The sequence below is a fragment of the Ylistrum balloti genome, unplaced genomic scaffold (genome assembly GCF_031769215.1).
Source record: "Ylistrum balloti isolate Yb309-2 unplaced genomic scaffold, AGI_CSIRO_Ybal_v1 Utg371468, whole genome shotgun sequence".
NCBI classification, from domain to species: domain Eukaryota; kingdom Metazoa; phylum Mollusca; class Bivalvia; order Pectinida; family Pectinidae; genus Ylistrum; species Ylistrum balloti.
The window spans coordinates 415,077-440,029 of NW_026782765.1; the positions used below are offsets into that span (position 1 = coordinate 415,077).

Below are 24,953 nucleotides of genomic sequence, written 5' to 3' on the forward strand. Positions count from 1 at the left end.
GCCTCGTGCTCGTCTGGGACGATGGGTTTGTTAGTTAGACTTGCCCATGTCCCGATTAATAACAGTCATAATTATAACCACGAACAAAGCTCGGTTTTCAAGCATTAATTAAAGCACTGTACCGCCATTAATCAAACAGAAATCATAAAAAACAAAACAAATGTAAATTGAATGAATTATTTATTTCAACAGAATCATAATCCAAATGCATGAAAACTAGGTGAAAATATTAACAAACGAAATATTTACACAGAGACTCTTTAAAAAGTAAGGTTATTCTAAGTCTGTGACGTAACCAAATTGCAAATGTGCATATTTGTACCGTATATAGATAGATGTTAGTTATTTATTATACCTTTGCACTACATACATTTTTGTTTAATAATTTACCTGCCTTCCGTTTATGGGCGTATGCATGCCAACAGGACAATGGCAAATTCAATGAAGAATTTGTTATAAGAGTGGAAGGCATAAGGCATGATCTGTATTATACGCCCCTTGTGCATTTCCCTCAATCTGTTTGCATTACTTCAATATTCCCAAGTCGTTAGAAGTTAGCGTTTGGTTATACAGTAGCAGTCACTGACTTATATATGAAAACTATTTGCATTATTTATCGTGCAACCTCATATTATTTTCTGTTGATCTGATAAAACAATTTTACATAACTTTTAACCTGATATGAAAACTATTGATATATACTTCACCTGTTATCTAATCACATAATATTTACTGTATACAACAGAATATATAACAATAGGGTTTTCATTGTTCAGATCAATACATGTATTTGTTTATTTCAGATTTATATTGAAACACTATGGTGTATTTGTGTGTCAAATCACAGAAAACATTTCACTCAATGCTGCATGGATATCTGGTTTTTTGTTTGTTTTGTCTGTTGTTTTTTATCATGCCTGCTAAGGTTATGATATGAGTCAAATGTGTTATACAACGGAATCAATTATAACGTATGTCCACGATTTTTTGTATAAAGAATATTATTCATTTCATTTCAAGGCCTAAATCTAGCTTAAATCTCACCTGATAATTGGAATCTAACTGACAGTTAGTTCGTCTGCTAATGGTAAAATTCTAATTCACGAAACGGTACGGCTGTTTAGTATGATATAATAAATTATCTTATTTCTTGTACTTAAAATAGTCCGCTAACATTGCACGTGTTTAAATAGTTTTAGATGACTGGTGGATAATCTTTTTACTTGATGAGGTCAAAGTTGGTGTCAAACGGGGTCGCACGAGATTTTTTTTAGGTCAAGCAGACCTCCTGACGTCACTTCCCATCATTCGTAGCTGTTCATGTCTGCCGTCATTCAACGAAGGTGAGGGTGTATAGGTGCGCCTTGTTTTGTGTCAAAAAGTTGCCGTATGGACAATTAATAATGGCCTAAGCGACTCGAATGAACAGAAAAAGATGGGAGATTTATACCATGGGTATTGTCTCTCATGGACTGGCTTTTTTAGAGAGATAATTCTCCGTTTATTCCGATGCTGAAGTGAACAAAATGGCAGCTCATCCAAAGTTTGACAAAATGGCAGTCACAGTGGATAACTCTTCGTCGAATTCTAGTGTATATGACACGAACAATAAGGATGATTTAGATCATAGACCTCTTATGGGAAGTATGAAAACCTTATCAGATGGTTTGCATAAAAAGAAAAGCACATTCAAAATCACGAGCGTGACGAAAAACATTCAGCGCCCCCCGATTGGAGGGGACCCCCCAAACGATGCAGATGGTGATTCAATGGATGATTTAGACGAGACTGTGGAGAGTCATACAGAAGAGCTTAGTTCAGAAATCCTAGATAGTTCCAAATATACGGATCTAGGTGACCAGGATACGCCTCTAGAGGATTTTACCCAGACTTTTGGCCAGGACTCGGAAGTGATAATCAGCAACACTGTCGGTAAGGAGGTCACAATCACAAGTAAAGAGAAAACTGATGTTCATTCTAGTACGACCACACGGTTTAAAGTGGTGAAAATAGAGACCAAAGAACCATTTAGGAGGGGTAGATGGCTGTGTCATGATTTGCTTGACACGCCAGTGACAGAAAAGAGTGAAACAAAGGTAGTTCGAGACCAGACAGATGATCAAGCTAATTCTGGTAATTCAAGTGCTTCGAGTTCTATACATTATGTTCCTGGTGTTGATGATCCGGCCAAGAATCCATTATCGGTGACAGGATTGCAGAACCAAGGAACAGATGGATATATCATTCAAAGTGATAATCAGAGTGATAAATTCCAGTCTAAACAGCAACAAGGGATGGTGCCCAGTTCCCAGGATGGTGCACATTCCTACAACCAACCTAATCCAAATGTGTCCCAGATTCCTATTAGTTTACCAAACCATCCATCACAAAACTACCAGGGCATCGTTGTAAATGCTGGGGCAGGATCCCCTGGTCAGTCCAGACAAGGTCTCCCTCAGACAGGCCCAGTTTCTGGACATGGTGGGTCTATCCCACAAGGCCATGTACAAAAACCTATGCAAGTCCAGACTCCAATTGTAGATAATGCTAATCCCAATTCGCAACATTCAGCAATGCCAGCTTCTGTTTCTTCAGGCACATCACAAATTCCAAACAGCATTACCGGACAAATGCCTCCTACTTTGAATGATCAGATGAAACTGCAACAGGGTATGGGTCCTGTTCCAAATGTGCAGACTCATATCAACCAAAGTACTGTAGACTCTAGCTCTAGTCCAGCATCCAATAAAGATAATGTGCACTGGAATGAGTTGGATGGGGTCGAGGGTCAGACTTCAATTTTAAACATTGCTGCTAGTCAGTCTTACATTGACCAAACAGGCCTAGATAGTAGACTTACTCACCAATTGAAACCGGTAACAGTTCCTGCCAATTTAAGCGATTTTTCATCCCCAATACTGACGCCATTAGCTGTTGCTGAAGCTGTTGGTGGCATGTCTAGTCCAACGAAAGCAGATGAAAGGTAAACTTCATCTCATTATGTAACCTGGTTCGAAAGACCATCATATTCATCAAAGCATTTGCTTACAGATCATTAATATGCAAGCTCATAGATTTGGGCATTTATTATTTAATCCTCTAGGAAGAGAGCAATTTCATGAGCAAATTTTTCAATTTTATCGCCCCATACTTAAAAAAATTGACTTATTTCGTAATGTCTCATATGATTGGCCAAAGTAACAGTGTCGGAAGTTGTTGTGAATGTGAAAAATTTTGCAATTTGTGATTAGATTATAACCATTATCATAAATGAATTTTTATATCATTGATCCTTAATACAAAAGATTTAGTGTACCATTGGCTTGAATCATGGTTAAATTTTGAGTACATTTTTTTTTTCTGTTTTTTTTTTTTTATGGCTCAATAATTTTAAGCTACTATGAATTATGGGTTGAAAAGATGCAGACAATTTTCAGTATCTTGATTTGGTACAGTAATATGGTATAGGGATGAAGTGTATGTGTGTAAGTATTTATTGTGTCATGATATACGGTAAACCTCTGGTCAGTTCAAATAGGCAGGTGTTTCGAACAGAAGATTTTTTCTTTTTACCAGAAACAGTTTCTATCTAACTCTTCCTATTCTGGTTTCACATATAAGTTAGATGATTTGAACGCATTGATATTGTGAGATTGTGTATATGACTAACGATAGGTTAGGATATTGGGATAGCATGAATAGTTGCTCCATGTGATCGTTTTAATTTAAGTTGAAACAAATGTTCAGGTTTACCATGTACTACTATCAAGAAACTACAATACAAACAGAAATTGTGTCAAGTGTAAAAAAAAATGTAATAGCGAAGTATCCATCCTTTACATGGTTATAATGCACATCCAACTTGGACAGTTACAATTTTCAGTAAAAGCCAAATTCACTCGTACACTTAGAGAAACCAAGATGTGAAACAAGGGCTTACATGAGATGGTCTAGTTTCCAATCAAGGTGAAATCTATCTTGATAATGCAGTAGATACAACAATTTGAACAAGGGAGAGGGGCTTCTGCCAAGCAAAACACTGACCATGGTTCATGGATAGTTGAAATGCTGACTTGAAAACACCATTGTGAGGTACCATCCAAACAGTGAACCAGATAGCCAGTTACCTATTCTGGCATTAAAGATAACTGCATCAAGGTTATCCTACTTATTACATGAAATAGATAAATGTTAGACTTGCAGATATGCTTTATGATTATATAAACACTAGTTGGACGATATTAATAATCCTAAATCTACAGGCATAAGTCATAATGCACCATCTGCATATTGATATTTTTATATGTTAACTTCAGCCAATACACGAGCAGACATGCTTTTTGGGGGCTTTCATGGTTTCTATGTCACAAAGTAACAATATCAATGCGATTTTGGGTGACATTGACTCTGAAAGTTAAATACTTATTTATTTTTTCACAATCTTAATTCCTATAATTTGGACAGGTTCAGAATTAATTTTTTTCTATTTTGTTTGGACTGACTGAAGGATTTCCATAATATTATGCAATATTGGACATAAAGCTCATACCATATTCATTGATAAAGAATTGAAATTAAAGCAATGACTGGGCCAGTGGCCCTATTTTTCCATCACAATTTCGAAAAAAATACTAGCTGTATTGCAGGAAAAAAAAAATGAGTCAAAAAAAAAAATACAATCTTTAATAGCTGTCTTCACAGATACATCATCATATGTCTATACTGACACATAAAAACTTTCAGTAGCATCATAAATACAGTTTAATCAGTAAGTTTTTGTCAATTAACCAATTTTATGACGGTAGAGTACAGAACTTTAATTGATATCACCGATATCAATGCAACACCAGTATATTTAATATTTGAAATGGTCCACACCTTTTCATTGTATTTCAGTTGTTTGTTTATTGATAAACATCTTTGATAACTATAATTGCCTAATCAGTACATTTGCAGTATTCTGTTTCATACCAGTCGCTTGCAGTGGACATGCTGTATTTTTTTGAAGCTGTGTTGTTTCCAGCTGTATCATCTTCCGAAAAATATCAACGATATGGAACAAAACATTATTTCAAGATAGCAGTGCAAGTTGTAAAGCTGTCCAATTTGGATTTTAAAAATTATAATTTTGAAACGTATCGTCTATTTTCGCTTATTTGAGGGCTTTTCATACTCTTAAGCATTGGACTGAAATATGATTGTGCTAGATGTCTTTTCTCTGTATTGTGAACAATTATTACTAATATGTGAATTCATCAGTGTGTTAATTTTTCGAGAAGTGATTATGCACTGAAAGTCTATTGTGTTAGTTTATAATACATTGATAAAGTTTTCAGAATGCTTGTGAGATGTCTCCCTGAGATGACACTTTTTTATTGCCATTTGTCTTCATATATGTAAGGAAGTGCAGAAATTTTAGTGTCTGCCTAGCTTGGAAATGGGTACTGATATCTCCGAGTATAAAAGGCTTACAACCTGTCATATCAGTTTTTAAAGTGACATCATTAGATCAATGACACTCTCTTGACAGACCCTGAGTTTCAGGGACCCCTCAAATTATACTGTGTGCTAGGCGTTTCCAGAGACTTGGCAGGACTCTGACAATGTTCACTGTACCAGGTGGATATATTAGGGCACCTTTTTGTACTCAAGAAGAGACAGGGATATACAAGCCATCCCTCTCATGTCTATTTAATGCTGATTTCTTCTATTAAAGCAAATGATAAACTTGTAATTTTGAATGTAAACCAACTAACCAACCATATCAAACATATCAAACCGGTTATTGTGTCATCACCAATTGAAGTGTAACACACCTGCAACATGTGCAATGTGACAGCAATTGTGCATGCATACCCCATTTTAGAATTCTTTACTTTCTCATCACGCACCAACAGATTATTAATGTACCTTATTTATGAATTCTTGACTTTCTCATCACACACTAATAGATCATTAATTTTCCAAAGATTGTATCCATTCATTGGTGATCACTACTTTTTTTTGTCAAATTCAGTGATATGCATGCATTGCACTAGAATTGAAACCGGTTTGACAGGTTGTGTGCCTTAATACCCAAAGAAACCTAAACCTGTTCCCAAGGATGTTAGATACCAAAATGTCTGCACTTCCCTAGATGCAATGACCAGAATAAAGTGTTGTTGCACTCACAGGTGAACATCTATGAATCATTTTGAAAATTCCGGTAAGCAGGACCAGAAAACGCCAATGAAGATCTTCTGTAACTTTATTAGTCGACTAGTTTCGGCACACTAGGTATGCCGTCCTCAGAACAGTGCAAATTCAAAAAGCAGGACTTTATATACTCCTGTGCCTAGCAACTACACATGTTATTTCCACCAATGTCAAAGAGAGTACACTAGTTACAATGACGTAATTAATTGGTGACATCATAATGCAAGTAAACAGATAATAGCGGAGTTCCGCTTTGCCCTAGGCTAATGCTATGTAATGTACAAATATCAATAAAAGGAAATTATAAGATTGATAAAGAGATACAGCAATTAACAACGTTATCTATGGTATATATACCAATGAATAAATATATGAGAAGTCTATCCTACGGCTGGAAATATTAAAACAGGTATGTAGGAAATGTTCGTTCCTACTACAGCTGTCATTAGAATCTAATTTTCATTTTGAAAATTGTAATTTTGTTATTGGTTTTTTCAAATCCAAATTTGAAAGCTTTCTAACTTCAGATATTTGTTCTAATAATTGCCCATACTCTACTAATCACCCATTCTTTGAATTCAAAATTTAAATATGATCTGAGTCTTTCTAGTATGTGACCAACTGTCCTCTTGTTTCTCTTCATTATGTGTTCAAGTTTCATCTTGATGAATTATGAAACATCGTAAAATAGTTGCCGGGAGTAGCCCAAACAGTGCAGATTTTTTACGTAAACAAAAGCTGCCTTGATTTCTGTTGTAGAATTGTAGGACTGTATACTCCATGATCACAAAGTCAGTAAATATATGTCCATCCTGAATAAGGACTATAAATAATATCTGAGATCTCCTAAATCTATTGACAAAGCCATGTATTTACAGTTTGCAATGGCTTGTTCTATTTTTGGAAACACCAAACAAACGTGGGGGTAGATTTGCTGTAGAGTTGAAAACCATTAAAATGACATATTATTGATGTTTTAATGCTAAGAAATGTTGCTGGGTCTTTTTAAATTCATGGAAGTGCCATCGTCTTTGCAGAAACCTGTCTAATTGTTTTCTATTTTGTGTATAGGGCAAGTCTAATGTTGCTGTAAAATAGTTTCGTCATTTTACAAAATGTCGTAGTTTTGTTAAGTGGATATGAAACAGGATAAGCAGGACAAAGTCATTTCTTATTTAGAAAGTTGATATGAACACCAGGGATCTGGAGTTGAAGATTCAAAATGGGAAAGAGAAAATGTTTTGATTCAAAATTCTACTTTTCCTTAATGCTTGAATGTATTTCATTCAAATTTTGTCTGAAGCATCATTTGATGAGGGCAATCGTATCTTATATTTAGAGAGTTGATTCAATTCAAAGGGACTTGGAGTTGGAGCCTCAAAAAGGGAAATCAACGATGTTTTGATTCAAAATGCTACTCTTCCTTAATGCTTGAATGGATTTAGTAAAAATTTTGCCTGAAACAATAACAGAGGTGGTAAATTAATTCTCAAATTTAGAAAGTTAATTTGACCACTAGGGAATTTAGGATGGGGTCTCAAAAGGGGAAGTACTGCAATACAGTAAATTAAGTAGGGCTATGATAGCATAGTTTAATCTTTTTTTTGAAATGTCAGTAAATGAACTAGAAAATTAATTTCTGCTTTCTCCTTCTATTGTTTATTCATCCAAACAACAAAACATGTTATAACAACTCCAATCAAATACATGGGTATTCATGTCATTCCTCCCCACACACACGTACAATACCCTTACTGACCAAGCACATATACATCATATTTTTTATGGAATGACAATGAAATGAAATCAAAATTTGCATTTGATATGCTACTAGAAACACATGAAGCTACAGATCATATCAATATGACTAAATTACAAATAGATAAATGTATGAAAAGCGCGCCACTAGAAATTTTTTACCTGATACAGAAAACATGTACAAGCACTAGACTAAACAAATCACATACAGAGATAGGCTCTATCAATGAAAAATACTTTCAGCACTTCATTGTCCAAATACTAAATCTGACTACATTGCCCAACTGCATTCCTTTTCTTTAACAAGCTCAAAATAAATTTCTCTCAAAATTTCATCAAAAAGTTTGTACTGGTTTGATTGCTTTGTTTTTATCATTCCTAAAGATGCAGGCAATTTCGTTGAGAGTATGGCCAATGTTTTGACAAAAATTAATTTCGAGACAAATGACTTTTCCCTTGCTTTACAATTGAAGGGACTGAAAAATAGTTTAGATGTAACCAAAATTTAAGTCATCCTAACTAAAATTGCTAAGATTTAGAGGAAAAAAATCAGGACTTGAAAATTATTTTGACTCCAACAGAATTTTGATTCAAGCGATTTCGAGACAAGTTTCAACCGTATTTTGATTTAAAATGCTTCTCCTTCTTAATCCCAGGTTAGATTTCTTCCAAATTTGATCTGAAACATCGGTGGTGTTTGGAATCATTTCTTCAATTCAGAAAGTTGTTTTGACCCACAATAAGAGACTTAGTTGGGACCAGGCCCCAAAACGGGAAGTTTAAATCATTTTGCTTTGAAATGCTGCTCTTTTTTAACGTTTACATGGATTTCAACCAGATTTGGTCTTGAGCATAATTAGGAAGTGGCAGTGATATCAAACATGCATGAAGTGATCCTGAGATTGTTCTGACCAAATTGCTAAAAAAAACAACTCTGTAGTCTGTTTGTCCATTCGTCAATTATCAGATTGTGAATTATATTGCAACTACAAAGGTTTCAAAACCTATAAAGCAAATAAAAAAGGAAAATCATGTGACTTTCTGCACTGAAATTAGACAGAAAGCTTTGGATTTGGAATTACTCACAATGCTACTTTTAACTTGAGACATTTTCATTAAAGTTCACTAACTCATATTAGCTGCAAACGTTAGAGAATGCCTGAATAACATAGACATATTAGAAGGCAACAAAGTGCTGTAAAGGACTGGCATTTTCAAGTCTTAATTAAGCTTATGATTAGCTGTCTAGAGTATTTGTGACAGAAATGTATTGAGGTTGTAATTCTAGTCTAAAATATTACTCCACACCAAAAGACTATTCATAGAGTGAATAAAATTTAATGAATATTTTCACCTGACTGACTTCTAGGTCACAGTTTAAATTATTATCTTCAACTAAAAATATCGAATACAAATACTCACTTTCCAGTGGTTTTTATGTCAATCAGTCAATTTGTATGCACTTCTTTAATTATAATAGTGATTTGATGACCGCAGTTAATGAGCAAAACAACAGAAACATGATATAATTACTCGAATATATATAGCACCAAATATTTTTCAAGATTATAAATCTGAATCTGGCACATGTTAACAAAATTGTAGATCATTGTGACATTAAAATGTTACTCAGTTATGCACATGTTGTGAAGATAAAAAATGTGCATATTTGCTTTCCTATTTCATTTTATGATAGGAAAAGGGGAGATAGATATATCTGTCACTCTGAATATTTGTTTTTCTTCCCAAAAATTGGCTTGAAATGTTGATGAAGATCAATATGTACATGTAAACCAAGAGTTAATAAATATGTAGTGTGTGAATCAGAGGGAAGAAGGAATGTGTGTTTGGCAACATATGGACGTCTAATACAAAAACTTTATAAGTCTTCTACCTTCAACCTTAGACTGTAGTTGTACAGTAATATAACCATTAATATCATTTCATGGCACTTGTAAACTGGACTGCTGATTGCCAAAATCTTTTTGGTCAGGAAAATATTAATTACCCATAGCTTTAGCATTCAGTGCACTTTAACTACAAAAAATGCAGGATATTGTATTATAGGTAACTTTCAATTACTGGCTCATATAACTGTTTGTTCATTGACTCACGGGTTCATTCAGGTATTTGTGTAATCATTTGTCTCTGATTCAGATAAATATTCAATAACTGATTTATTCTCTTATCAGATTGTTTGTATAACCACAAGTCACATGGGGGGGGGTTGTGATGACCCATCTATAGGCAAAGCATTATTGCTTTTTATATACTATGTATTTATTCTCTTATCAGATTGCTTTTATAACCACAAGTCACTGGGGGAGGAAAAAAAGGTGATTTTTTGGTGATGACCCATCTATAGGCAAAGCTTTAATTTGCTTCATTGGTTAAATTACATAAAATAATGTGCTGTTATATTTCTGAAATACGACTGCAAAGACATGTCTAGTTTTTGTTTTTCCTGATGGCACACCAGAAGTAGAATAAGGAATTTTCCCATGAATCCTTTGCTTCATGCAGGAGGTACAAAACCTGATCTGTTAGCCCTACAGTTTTGACCTTCATCTTGTTCTATCCAATCTAACTGCTTCCTTTTCTTGTCTTTTCTCCTGGTTCTTTGTTTCCTGTTGAGAGATAGAGAGAACAACACCAAACTAGAAAGAAATTGGAGGATGCTGAAAGCATCTATTTCTAAATGTACCAACTTGTTCCTTCTGGGAACCAACCTCTCTTAGTGTTATGGTATTTTTGTATTGCATTTTACTGTTATTTGGAGATTGAATTGGGTTTCCTTTTTGAAAAGCTCTGTACAAACCTTTGAGGTTATATACAGCATGAGTCATCCCCAATGTATGTTTATGATAGTGTCTCCCCGGTAAGTACATATATATGTACAAGGTTGTCAACTTCCCCAGCTGTCCCCCTTCTAGTGTGTAAACTCTGCACAGATCAGCTATATATATGTAGGTCAAGTACAGTAAAGACCTGTAATAACTGTACCAACCTATATCAAATGACTATATTTAGCTTTAATTTTAGATAATTCATATAGATTTAAAACCATAGAACTAAGTGCAGTTATTTTGGATAGGTCAGCTGTTATAGGTGTTCATGTAGTTTAAATGATCTATCAGCAGATTATATACACAACCGAATGTACAAGTTTTACATCTAAGTATTCTTTTTTCAACACTATTAACACTCTGCAATGGAAGCAAATGATCTGGACAGATACTACAAATTAATTACGCTTTATGATTTATTGTATTATAGGTCTGAATATTTATCTGTACTAAGATCAATTATGTATATGGAAGTGCTTTTGCAAGTCTGTAATTAGTGGTGTTTTAAAAAAAAGGTTGTTATAGCTCAGACAGGAGAACATTGGCTACACAACCTTGTGTGAAGATCTGAGATATATGGTTCAGAACTCTCTACCCATGATACTTGTGTTTGCTAGGAAGCAGAGACAAAGACTAGTTTATTGTGTCGTCATGAAGTTTCCTTGGTCAAGACTCTTGACCCGAATTACTATGGATGGCATGTATCAGGCCTAGGTATCCAATATCGTGCTTAGTGTGGTAATTACCAGTAGAGGCATCACTATACTACTCACTGTAACATACTTATATCATGATAATTCATGTTTGATTTTATTCATGATGATCTTTTTTAACAAACAGCGGACGGTGCACAACGAAGGACAAAACACAATGACTATAGGTCATTCTGACCCTTTCGCTGCTTGCCATGCATAAACTTTCCATTCCAATGACTTCTCAATAACAAGAAGGCTCAGGGTACTGATATTTGGCATCTATAAACAAGTATAGGCCTCATGCTGGGATGAAGGGCTACCAAGTTGTTTCACCTTGACCTGTCAATGTCACAGGATCAGATGTGTTGAAATGCATAAGCAATTCTTCTCAATAACCAAATGTCAAGGAGTCTTGAAATTGGGCCTGTAGCATGCTTTTTCAACAAGCCATATGTCATAGCAATGACATTTTTGTAGCATGTACATAGAATATGATTTCTAGTTTGTAGAAAATGTCATTATAAACCAACCAATGTCTTCTATGTAAGTCGTAGCAGGGCTCGTGCTGTCAGTTGCCATCAGCACCAAAGGTGAAAATGAAAACCCTTTTGCAGTTTTAAAATTGCATTTGCGAAAGTGCGAAATTGACAAAATACACTGATATTTCATTGCTCAAATGACTTGAATAGCCAGTCCTGGCAATGTCAAGCCTTATCTCCTAGACACATTGGCACTGTCTTCATTATGTACACAAAGGGGTATAATTATCTTACCACCTGCTATCACGTCACAGGTGAGGGGCCATGGGGTGCCAAGGTGTTTGTCTGCACCCTCAGGCAATCACTATACATACTCTTAATCATTTATCCTGTGATTATAATTTGGGACCATTACTTCAACACTAAACACAGTTTATAGCTGTCATTAATTTACTTTCTTGTACACAGTACTTGATAGTTATTTTGAAACATGATGGTGCAACTGATTTTCATGCACAAAACCTTCCATTTGTTCAAAATTTGAATTCATCAGATTTGTCAGACCACCATCAGGGAATTCTGTGGTTTGTCTATCCATTCAATGATTGCCAGATGATGGTTAAGGGCCATGGCCCTCTTGTTCGTTATTTTCAACTTGATAGCATTAAGAATTTTGTTTGCTGCTTTTCCTATAAGTTTCATGAGACGTTCAACATCATTGGTTGATCTTTTAACATTCAGCCAGTCGATGATGATGATGCAATTTCTGAAAGCCAGAAAAAAATGTCAAAGCAGGGGGAATTGAAACCTGGTGACTCTAAGGCAAAATACACATTAGGTTCTCACATATGTACAGAAAAGTCAATAGAAACCATAAATTAGCAAAATATTCCTGTGTCAACAACTAAGTAAGACTGGAAAAAGAATTATTGTGACGTATCTTTGTCAGTCCACCAACTTGAGCATTTGAAACCATTTAGAATGGGATCAGCCCAGTGAAAATGAATTGGTATCTGGCTGTTGATATGGCCAAAAAAATCACTACAGAATGTATGATCTGTTAAGTATATATGCACTACTACATATTGAAAAACCGCAGGAAACTGACCTTTGCTGTAAGAATGATCATGTGCTGTAATATTTTGCAACTGGTAGCAATTTTTAAGGAACAAGTATTCAGAGATTGAGCACAAACAATACATTCTTTCTTGTAAAACGAAAGACAATACCAACATGCAAATTGAATCATAATTCAAACAAACATTTGATGAAATAAGGGGAAAATATAAACAAATAAAAATTAATACAGAGACTGCGAAATAGTACAAGGGGAATAATACCATGTGTACTGAAACGGTAAGCATCTTCTGCTTCATTAATGAAATCCACCATGTAAACCTTGGTCAATCCAAGTAATTAGTATCATGTTCCTAAATAAGAAGGTAATTTACAACAGAACCACCAGGCATACTAACCAGCATCAAAAGCCTCTAATTTCATTTTGCAAAAAGAAATAGAAAATTTCTCAAGATCATTATTACTAACATAGAATTTCACCATAATCTTCATCAACCTGTATCAATCAAAATTCTGTGTCAAGATCTGTTGGTTGCCAACATCATGCATGAAAATCATGATGTTAAGAACAAGCCCAAGAATATCAAATCAATCATGACATGTAAACACAATGGGTTGAGGTTGCTATCTAGAAATGGAAAATTCACAATAGGGAAATGATCATGCTTATTATACAGCTTTGTGGAAAGCTGCCCCATGTTGGTTTCATTGTATGGAAAGATTGAGCATAGATCAGCCCCATATAGAAACCAGTCAAAGAGACACAGTTTGTTCCCATAGGTATGTCTGTACTCTGTGGGAAGATCTTACCTGCAAAATAATAAATGTTTCCACCAACAGCCTTAACATCAGTGGCAATGTGATAATCAGTTTTACTTTAGTGTTTTTATTTGGAAATGTGTGTCGGTATGACTTTATGATGAGGCCCACAGCAGTCTCACACATGTAGTTATATTAGTGTCAACTTTTCGGGCGAACTGATTTTAAATCAGATACTAGGAAGTATATACTGTTGTGGTGTTTTGATTGTTGTAGGACCGAAGTGTTGAATGATGAGTTAAGTATAAATGACAGAATTGTGTACTTCCTTGTTGAAAACACTTCTGGCATTTTAAAATGATTGTAGGAAGACAAAATTAAATTTGTCCCTGAATTTTTATTGAGGAGTCTTCAAAAATCATTGTTTTACTGTATACTTATGGAAGGTGTAATTTTATGTAAAATTTTGCTGGCAAATTGTGTCATACAAGTTATCCAAATCAGTGTTGTTGACTTTACACAACATGTGTTACTATGAACATAAATAATCAGTGTTCCCCATTTACCTTAAATGAGGGTACAGAACCTCCAAATTGGCCAAATTCAGAACTTGTTTCCCTAGTGTTCAATGATTTCCCCATACCAATGCATTATTAGGGGTGCATTGTACCCATGCTTTGAAAAAAACCAGACAGATTGGTGGGGGGGGGGGGGGGCACTATAAAATGTTTTTATTTGGGTATCGAATGATTGTTCTCAGGACACATGAAACTTGGTGATACATCCTATGATTCCTGTTTTTCATATTTATATATTGAAGGGCATATTGTAAATATTATTCCAATTTTAAGTATTAAGCTTACTTTATGGCCAAACTTTTGCTTTTTGTAAAATTAAACTTTGTTGTAACTGCATAAAATACTTCAGGTGGGGTAAGTAAAGTTTTTGTTTTCTACAGTTATTGATACTTAGATATTGAAACTTACCACCCAGGTATACTTCATAGAAAAATGTCTATTGTTTAGAAATATAGCTTATGCTTTCAGCTGAAATTACTTGTAGTGACGCTTAAAAGTTGGCAGTTCTTTTGTTTTAAGTATGGAAATTTGTAGGTTGTGGAAAACTGATTGCTCAGTCTACATGTACTTGTGTATTAAATTTGATGTTTTTTCTGTAGCCTATAAAGGATATCTCTTATTTATCACAAGTAGTGAAGCACATTGTTCTCTCGTGACTATCTACTATGATTTAGATGTTGATGACATTGGCAACTGATGAATCACAGTACATTTTGTCATCAGAAACTATATAAAAAATATGTTTCCTTGAATTGTTTCCTTTCTCTCCTGCTTTCTGGACATGCATCTTGGGACATTTTTCTGTCCATATATATCTAGTTCTGGCTAGGAATAAAACCTCAATTGGGATGGAAGACTAGTTGATTTATGAAGTGACTTTCTATTAATCCAACATGAGTTAATGGTTCCATACCATGCATTGCTCTAGAGCAGAAACTGGTAAGGGTGGCAACATTATAGATTTGGGTGGCTAATGTTATGATTTAGGTGGTAGGAATACTAAAGCTATGTGTACACGTGTAGGAAGGCTGTACTCTCTTGGAGTGGAAATTCACAAAGGTTCAAAGTTGTATATTGATTTTATAAGCTGTAGTTTCAGCATATACACATTCGTGCAGTAGTCTGTTGTTTTGAAGCTTGTCAAGATAACTGAGTAAAACAGACTTAGTATGTTAGTTTAGTTATTTGTTTTATAATTAATATTTATATGATCATATCAATATATATGTGAATTACCTCAGTGACTAAATAACACCTAATCTGAGTACATATTGCTAAATTAGATGATCTGACCACACTGGGATTATATACTATTAGATTCCATTTTGTAAAACATTCTTCAATTCATTCAGTGCCATCTTTAAATATTGATGATGTCTGCTCTTACCCTTTTCCCTTGATTTATTTCAAAATTTACATTTTGTATTTCTAATGATTTTCTTTTTGTTGAATATAATCCAAAAAGGCATACAAAATGAAACAGAAACAAGTTTTTCCCCTCACCAATTGATGAGGATTACCACTGTCTTGTCCCAAACCAAATCTAATGTTGTTGCGCTATCATCTCAGTTCTCTTAGTCAGAGTTTTAGGCATCAATTACTTCAATGACATCATTCTACCAACTTCATTTCTCCAGGAACATCTAGTAATAGTTTGTGTTTCAGGGTTCCAAGGTCAAGGCCCCTATTATTTATAGAAAGGCATTAATTAATTCAGTGACATCATTCTACCAATTTTATTTCTAAAGGAATTTTGACGAAACAATATCATGAGAATATTTTGTAATAGTTTGTATGTCGTAGGTCAAGGTCCCCCATGCAAACATTAATAGAAAGGCATCATTCCTCAAGGAATTTTGACCAAACTACATCATGAAACTACTTGGTGATAGTTTATATTTCAGGGTTACAAGGTCAAGGCCCCTATTATTTATAGAAAGGCATTAATCATTTCAGTGCCATTGTTCTACCAACTTCATTTCTCAAGGAATTTTTAGCCAAACTACATTGTGAAAATATTTAGTAATAGTTTGTATTTCAGGGCTTCAAGGTTAAAGTCATTTACTATTTATAGAAAACCTACCAATTTAGTGACACCACCCTGGTAAACATATTTCTCAAGGATTTCTGACCAAAGTTGTTACAGAGCTCTTGTATGAGAATGCCTACACAATTTTTTTGTTTAAGGTTGCCAAGGTCAAGGTCACCATTAATCTACTTCATTTGTTATGGGGATTTTGATCAACTTAATATATTATGATAACATATAGATAATATGAGATTGTTAGATATATCTTCGTTATAAGATATAGATAAGCTAGGGTTTCATGGTTGGAAGATCAAATTCATAGGTTATCATTTATAGAAAATCAACAATTAATATCAGTGATATTTCTTTGTAGATTGAATGTCTTTAGAGATATATCTCATCTTATCATGAGATCACCTCAAATTAGATACTGTATCAGGGTTTCAGAAAATTATAAACACCTGAGTGAAACATGTGATCCTTTCAGACATTTCTGGTTTTTCTCCCCATAATTACTCTTTAGTATATATCTGAATGTGTAAGTATAACATAGATATATGTTTTGTCCTAGGTGTCGTCAGCTGTGAGTATTGCCTTCCTCTTTGTCAAGATTTCTGTATAAACTATTATTTTATGGTCACCAATTTCTTGTCCTATTACGATCACCTTACTAAACAAGGTATTTACACAGTGGTTCAATTTGATCAAATCAAACATACTATTTTAATTGAACAGTATTTAAAGTATTGCCTCCAGGATCTTATAAAACTACGCTGAATTTCGAATTAATGACGAGACAGCTTCTCACGTTTCCTTAAGTGAACGATACATGTAAGGGCTAGGGTTCATGTGAAGGTGACAGGTTCACCATAGTGGAACAGGCTTGAAAAATCATTGGTGTGGTTTGTTGTATTCTTTCTCAAATGAATCCCAAACCTATTTTAGCTTGTAGTGCTTTGAAGATTTTTTTCTTAATGGATTTTATTTCAAAGGCACCAAATTATGTTATTCAGTAAATATGAAACATGTTTCTGAATGTTAAGGATAGCTGAAGATCTAAATTTTATTAAATGCAAGTTAAACATTTATATGCAGATACATGAAAATTAAAATATGTAAACAAGGTATATTTTTACTTGAGTACTACTTTTACAAAGTAAATGAATAACATTGGAAATGATATGAAACAGTGATTATTCATTTTTAAACAAATCTATTCTTGCTTCTTAATACTGTTATTTGATAGAGAAACTGAAAGGGAACAGTATTTGAGACAAAATATCAATAAAGAGTTTGAGAAATTGCACGTTCATTTATATTTTTTAACTCTATTTATTCGTGAAGCTATGGATATGAAATGGTGATTATTTGACAGAAGTTTCTGATATACATGTCTTAATTAGTCTGACCCTCATAAATATCAAGACAATGATTCAAAATGTATTCCATTGCTTACAGCTATTTATGCTATCAGTATTTTTCCAGGGATGATTTATATTTACTGTGTCTGTCTACATTATCTAAAACCTTGTCTGGATCATTGTGTTTATCAAAGACCTTGTCCAAATACATGATTTTACCTACTTATTGTACAGGCATTAAAGCACCTGTATTATGTTATAAGGTAATCAGAGGTAATTGTGTTATAGTACCAGTACCATGATGTAAGGCAACTAATTGATAGGATTTAAAATCTACATGTGTCACACAATACTATAATAGACTGTCTCCTTGTTATGTCAGATGTCCTTCATAGCATGGACGTCAACAACACTGTTGTATACACATGTTTGTCACACCAGAACACAGAATCCGTTTGGATTTTCTGATTGGTGGTAGACTACCAGGGTTTCACATGGTGGAATGAAACTAGTATGTCTGTTCACCAGTAATTACTAGGATAATCAGACACTGTTGCTAATAGTTGCATCTCGAATGGAGAAATAACACCTCATCAAATCGTTTCACAATGAACTGTGCTTAAATGTGATGCGTCATAGCACAGTTTAGAAAGTTTGGTGGGGAACGATACAGCAGTCATATAGGTTAACTCTGACGTTCAACATTGTTGTTGGTAGATATTATTGTTAATGCTACAGGGAACCTGGATTAACTCTCCTCTTACATCAACTGGATACATTTTACCATTGGCCAAAGTTGTTCAATTCACCGCAAGTAGATCTACGTAGTATAGCTTTATGGATGTGTTAACTGTATAAAGCAATTGAAACATATGGACGTGCTGTGAGTACATTTGTGTGCTTTCATTCGAAACATTTTTTAAAATTGGAATATGACTATTTAATGCAATGGTACGATGTTATTCCTGTCAATGTAAGGCGAAAAAAGCTGCAGCTATTGAAGGTTTTCCCTGTACCATCAGAGAAGGTGACAGTAGTGAATGGACAGCGGTGACATAAAACTTTGTATACTTTACCTCAGGGTTGTCTGAACTTTGTCATGGTCAGGTAAAAAAAACAACAACCTCGTTTGTAGAGTTGCACTGTAATAACAATCCAGGTGACTTAAGTGTGAAATTGTGATTATGTTAGAGCTGTGACCAATTTCCATAGGAAATATGAAGTTTGGATGGTATAGTGTTGTGTGGTGACTGATCCGACAGTCAGGAGATAATACATAATAACCTACTGTACCATGGTATAGATATTGACATGGAGTGAAAGTCAGTGCCTCAGGTAGATAATCTTATGGCACATCAATGATAATATCTGTGAGAAAACATACAGCCATAATGCGAGATCGGTCTACATCCATAAAATGTGGAGGTCACTGTGGAGTTTTTCTGTGTGACAGATGTTTATACCTGTCGGGACATTCCATAGTTATGTTTGAGTAATTGCTGATGGTTTCTTGTAAACAGCCCAAAATAATGATATGACTCTAGCAATGAATTGTCACACACTGTCCACAGGATAACAAGAGGGGTGAAAATATTAGCAAGTGGGGGACAACTGGCAATTAAAGTCAACTTGAAACAGGGTGGCCTGGTCAATCTATGGAATCAAGACAGATGGATGTAATGATAGAAGATTTTGTTGCAAAACAAATGAATATAGAGTTGTAAATGCTAATCTACATACAAGATGACATGATGTTTGAGGAAAAATGAAGAATCCTATGAGATTAACAGAGGTATTTTTTTTTATAAACTGGATCAATTGAGACGCCTGACCGACTTAATTGTATAGTTCTATTTATAGCAAATTGAATGGTTGGCTGTGTTCGGTCAAGATGTGAGTGTTGAAGTCCATGTGTGGTCATGATATGATACGTCTGCACTTTCCTGCCTATAACTACTCTGTGCTACAGTGGATGTTATTTGAAATCAGTCACAAGTTTGAATTGTAGATAAGTTCAATGGCTTTGAAAGTGTTAAGTTCCATATTGCTGGATGTCTGGAGTATATATAAACTGAATCATAAACATCAATTATATGGAGACATGGTGTTTATTGTTATTTAGGCAGTTCTTCCTTTGACCTGGTATTCTATCATAACAACAATGGCAGATTTTCAGCTGTCAGAGGTAGAAGACACAGAGACAGATGCTGACAAATCTCCTACTCAACAGCTTTCACTCTGTAATGACCATACATTCCTATCAAGGGAAAACTCCCAAACATCTCTACAAGACTTCCTGTGGCCTTTGGACTCTGGCCACCAGTTATCACCTCTCCTTCAGGAAATGATACCTGCTTCCCCAGGGGCGGGGTTTTGGACAGTAAGCCACCAGGGTCAGTCTTTCCATCCTGAAGGTACCTGGTCCCATGGTGACACAGACTCCTTGAACAGGGATTATGTATTTGTGTATTATTGTTGTGCCTTTAATCAACGACAATCTGTAGTTCAGGAAAGTGACATGCCATGCCCATCTGTCCTCGATCACAATCAGAATACAGTGTGAGTACCAAGTTTGAAATCTTGCAGCTATGTTTGCATATCAATTTATCATAGGTCATAATCCCAATTTGCCAGCCACTGTCATTTATAGGAAACCAGAAAGTATTGGTTTATACCTATTCTTTACTTCCATGTCACAGTTCAGTTAAAAATATCTCACTGGTGAGAAATCTGAATACACGGCTTGTTATGTACCTCAAACCTTTAACATTTCATTTTCAGGGCATTACTATACAAATTTCATTTATTTTTATTTATGTTGACATGGCCCAGTAATTGTGTGGATGTCTGTTGTGTTAGTTCTTAAATTGTCACTTTATGATTAGCTGTTTTGTGTGCCATAGCTTTAGAACCTGTACTGATAACATCTAGTGGAAATGACATATCTTAAAACCATTAAAAAATGTGGCAAGATATTGCTGTGTACATAAATACATATATATGTCTTAAATTACTAGCCTGTTGTTGCAATAACCCATTAATCAAATGGAATATTTTTGTAAAAGCAAATCAACACAACTCTCTTGCTTTCCTAAAAAAAAGTGACGTTTTCCCCTGAAAATTTTCCAACAGAGAAAGCATAATGAGGAAAATTATTAGACAATGTTTCTATTTTGTGATGTTGGCGTTTGGAATACTGTAGATTTATCCCCATGATCTTTGTCAGTTGTAGTTTATTGTTTGGGAAATTGTGATTATTTTGAAAAGAACAACCTCTTTAAGGTCAGGTAATGTTAATTTTCAGGCTCCTGACCTCTGTTGTCAGGTACAGAGTATATTTTATACTCACCATTGTCACATTTGAATGACAGGCTTTGATAGAAGAGAAGCACATCTTCTGTTGTCAAAAATTAGCTACATGGCACAGATTTCATAACAAAGGTAAACTTGCCAAGGTTGATATAAACAACAGCTCCAAGGAAAATGAAGTCACCAAGACATTTTGCATACAAAACTTATTCAGCCAATATAAGAGTTATATCCCTTTACATGTTGTAGCCTTCCAACATTTTATGGTTGGTTTGTGTAATACAATAAATACATGTGGTAAAAATGTACAGTACAGATCAGTTCATTAATTTTATTGTTTTGTTTTGTAACACTTTTACACATTTATTGAATGATTTTAAAACCTGACATGATTCAGGTGCTCAAGAAAAATTTCAGGTATAAATACTTAATACAGGACATACAATCATGTGTCACCCATACAGGTATTTGACATTTATAACTTCATTTGTAATTCTTCTCAATGAAAATTTTTATTGCTGTGTGTAATTTCTGATATGGACACAAGTATGAAATATACTTCTATATATTTGAAGTTGAAATTAATGTAAAATCTTCATTATTAGCAATGACCTCAATCAAAAGGGAATGGTAAAGTTATTTCATTAAGATTGCAATAATTATGTACATTAGGTATATATACAGTAGGTATATGGTATGTATAGTATGTATACAGTAGGTATATGACAGTAGGTATATGGTATGTATAGTAGGTATACAGTATGTATATGGTATGTACAGTAGGTATATGGTATGTACAGTAGGTATATGGTATGTACAGTAGGTATTTGGTATGTACAGTAGGTATATGGTATGTACAGTAGGTATTTGGTATGTACAGTAGGTATATGGTATGTACAGTAGGTATTTGGTATGTACAGTAGGTATATGGTATGTATAGTAGGTATACAGTATGTATATGGTATATACAGTATGTATACAGTAGGTATTTGGTATGTACAGTAGGTATATGGTATGTACAGTAGGTATTTGGTATGTACAGTAGGTATATGGTATGTACAGTAGGTATATGGTATGTACAGTAGGTATTTGGTATGTACAGTAGGTATATGGTATGTACAGTAGGTATATGGTATGTACAGTAGGTATATGGTATGTACAGTAGGTATTTGGTATGTACAGTAGGTATATGGTATGTACAGTAGGTATATGGTATGTACAGTAGGTATTTGGTATGTACAGTAGGTATATGGTATGTACAGTAGGTATTTGGTATGTACAGTAGGTATATGGTATGTACAGTAGGTATATGGTATGTACAGTAGGTATTTGGTATGTACAGTAGGTATATGGTATGTACAGTAGGTATTTGGTATGTACAGTAGGTATATGGTATGTACAGTAGGTATATGGTATGTACAGTAGGTATATGGTATGTACAGTAGGTATATGGTATGTACAGTAGGTATTTGGTATGTACAGTAGGTATATGGTATGTACAGTAGGTATATGGTATGTACAGTAGGTATTTGGTATGTACAGTAGGTATATGGTATGTACAGTAGGTATTTGGTATGTACAGTAGGTATATGGTATATACAGTATGTATACAGTAGGTATATGGTATGTACATTATGTATACAGTAGGTATATGGTATGTACAGTATGTATACAGTAGGTATATGGTATATACAGTATGTATACAGTAGGTATATGGTATGTACAGTATGTATACAGTAGGTATATGGTATGTACAGTATGTATACAGTAGGTATATGGTATATACAGTATGTATACAGTAGGTATATGGTATGTACATTATGTATACAGTAGGTATATGGTATGTACAGTATGTATACAGTAGGTATATGGTATATACAGTATGTATACAGTAGGTATATGGTATGTACAGTATGTATACAGTAGGTATATGGTATATACAGTATGTATACAGTAGGTATATGGTATGTACATTATGTATACAGTAGGTATATGGTATGTACAGTATGTATACAGTAGGTATATGGTATATACAGTATGTATACAGTAGGTATATGGTATGTACAGTATGTATACAGTAGGTATTTGGTATGTACAGTAGGTATATGGTATGTACAGTAGGTATTTGGTATGTACAGTAGGTATATGGTATATACAGTATGTATACAGTAGGTATATGGTATGTACAGTAGGTATTTGGTATGCACAGTAGGTATATGGTATATACAGTATGTATACAGTAGGTATATGGTATGTACATTATGTATACAGTAGGTATATGGTATGTACAGTAGGTATATGGTATGTACAGTAGGTATATGGTATATACAGTATGTATACAGTAGGTATATGGTATGTACAGTATGTATATGGTATGTACAGTAGGTATATGGTATGTACAGTATGTATATGGTATGTACAGTAGGTATATGGTATGTACAGTAGGTATTTGGTATGTACAGTAGGTATATGGTATATACAGTATGTATACAGTAGGTATATGGTGTATACAGTAGGTAGATGTACAGTAGGTATATGGTATGTACAGTAGGTATATGGTATATACAGTATGTATACAGTAGGTATATGGTATGTACAGTATGTATATGGTATGTACAGTAGGTATATGGTATGTACAGTAGGTATATGGTATATACAGTATGTATACAGTAGGTATATGGTATGTACATTATGTATATGATATATACAGTATGTATACAGTAGGTATATGGTATATACAGTATGTATACTGTAGGTATATGGTATGTACAGTATGTATATGGTATATATACAGTAGGTATATGGTATGTACAGTATGTATACAGTAGGTATATGGTATGTACAGTATGTATACAGTAGGTATATGGTATGTACATTATGTATATGGTATGTACAGTAGGTATATGGTATATTCAGTATGTATACTGTAGGTATATGGTATGTACAGTATGTATATGGTATATACAGTATGTATACAGTAGGTATATGGTATGTACATTATGTATCTGGTATATACAGTAGGTATATGGTATGTACAGTATGTATATGGTATATGCAGTAGGTATATGGTATGTACAGTATGTATACAGTAGGTATATGGTATGTACAGTAGGTAGATGTACAGTAGGTATATGGTATATACAGTAGGTAGATGTACAGTAGGTATATGTTATATACAGCAGATGTCTTTTGGACCTTATTACAGTTTATACTGCTACTGCATAATTCAACATCTAGGTGACTGTTCGATGTGTCCCTTTCTGTGTGGTCAAATATTTCTGGTTGAAACAGCACTGTTTAGAAACATTAGTCCTTTTTACACAGTGGTTTTACATTTTAAAACTGGCAATATGTTAACCCTGTCAATGGAGTCACCCGGTTAATTATACAACCTCAGGTGTGTAGTTTTATTCTTCACCCAGGTATTTTGTGTCTCAGGAAGCTGAAATCATGGACTATCTTGTGCTGTCATGATTATGACATTGGGCAATGACACTTAACATTTGAATGTGTATCTGATGTTTGGTGACTGAGGTAGCAGTTAATACTCAAACTAAGGAAACTGCCTCAAAACCTGGTTGTTTGTATGATGATATAAACCTAGCAATCAGTTTGAAATATTGTGATCAGTCAGTGAACATATACTAATGGATAATCAAATAGTTTATCTGTGTTATTAGTTTTCAAGTGTTATTGATTTCCATGAATATTTTAGTATTAAACAGATTTAAAAATCACTTAAAATCAAGGCCTGATGGGCAAAGAAGTGGTGTGATGCATTTCATTTAATATTTTTGCTATACTACGTCTAAGTGAAAATTTGTTTCGAATGGGACTATTTACTTCTATACAGTTGTGCTTGTCAAG

The 24,953-nt window shown here is 34.3% G+C and overlaps 1 protein-coding gene across 2 annotated transcripts in view; it reads left to right on the forward strand.

The window, feature by feature from the left end:
- Window positions 1-1,343: 1,343 nt before the first annotated feature.
- Window positions 1,344-24,953, forward strand: part of LOC132562643 (protein bunched, class 2/F/G isoform-like) — a 63,257-nt gene continuing 39,647 nt past the window's right edge. For both annotated transcript variants that reach the window (XM_060227397.1, XM_060227398.1), the window contains exon 1: window positions 1,344-2,983. In XM_060227397.1, the coding sequence (XP_060083380.1) occupies window positions 1,527-2,983 (1,457 nt within the window). In that variant the 5' untranslated portion in view covers window positions 1,344-1,526. The remainder of the gene's footprint in view (window positions 2,984-24,953) is intronic.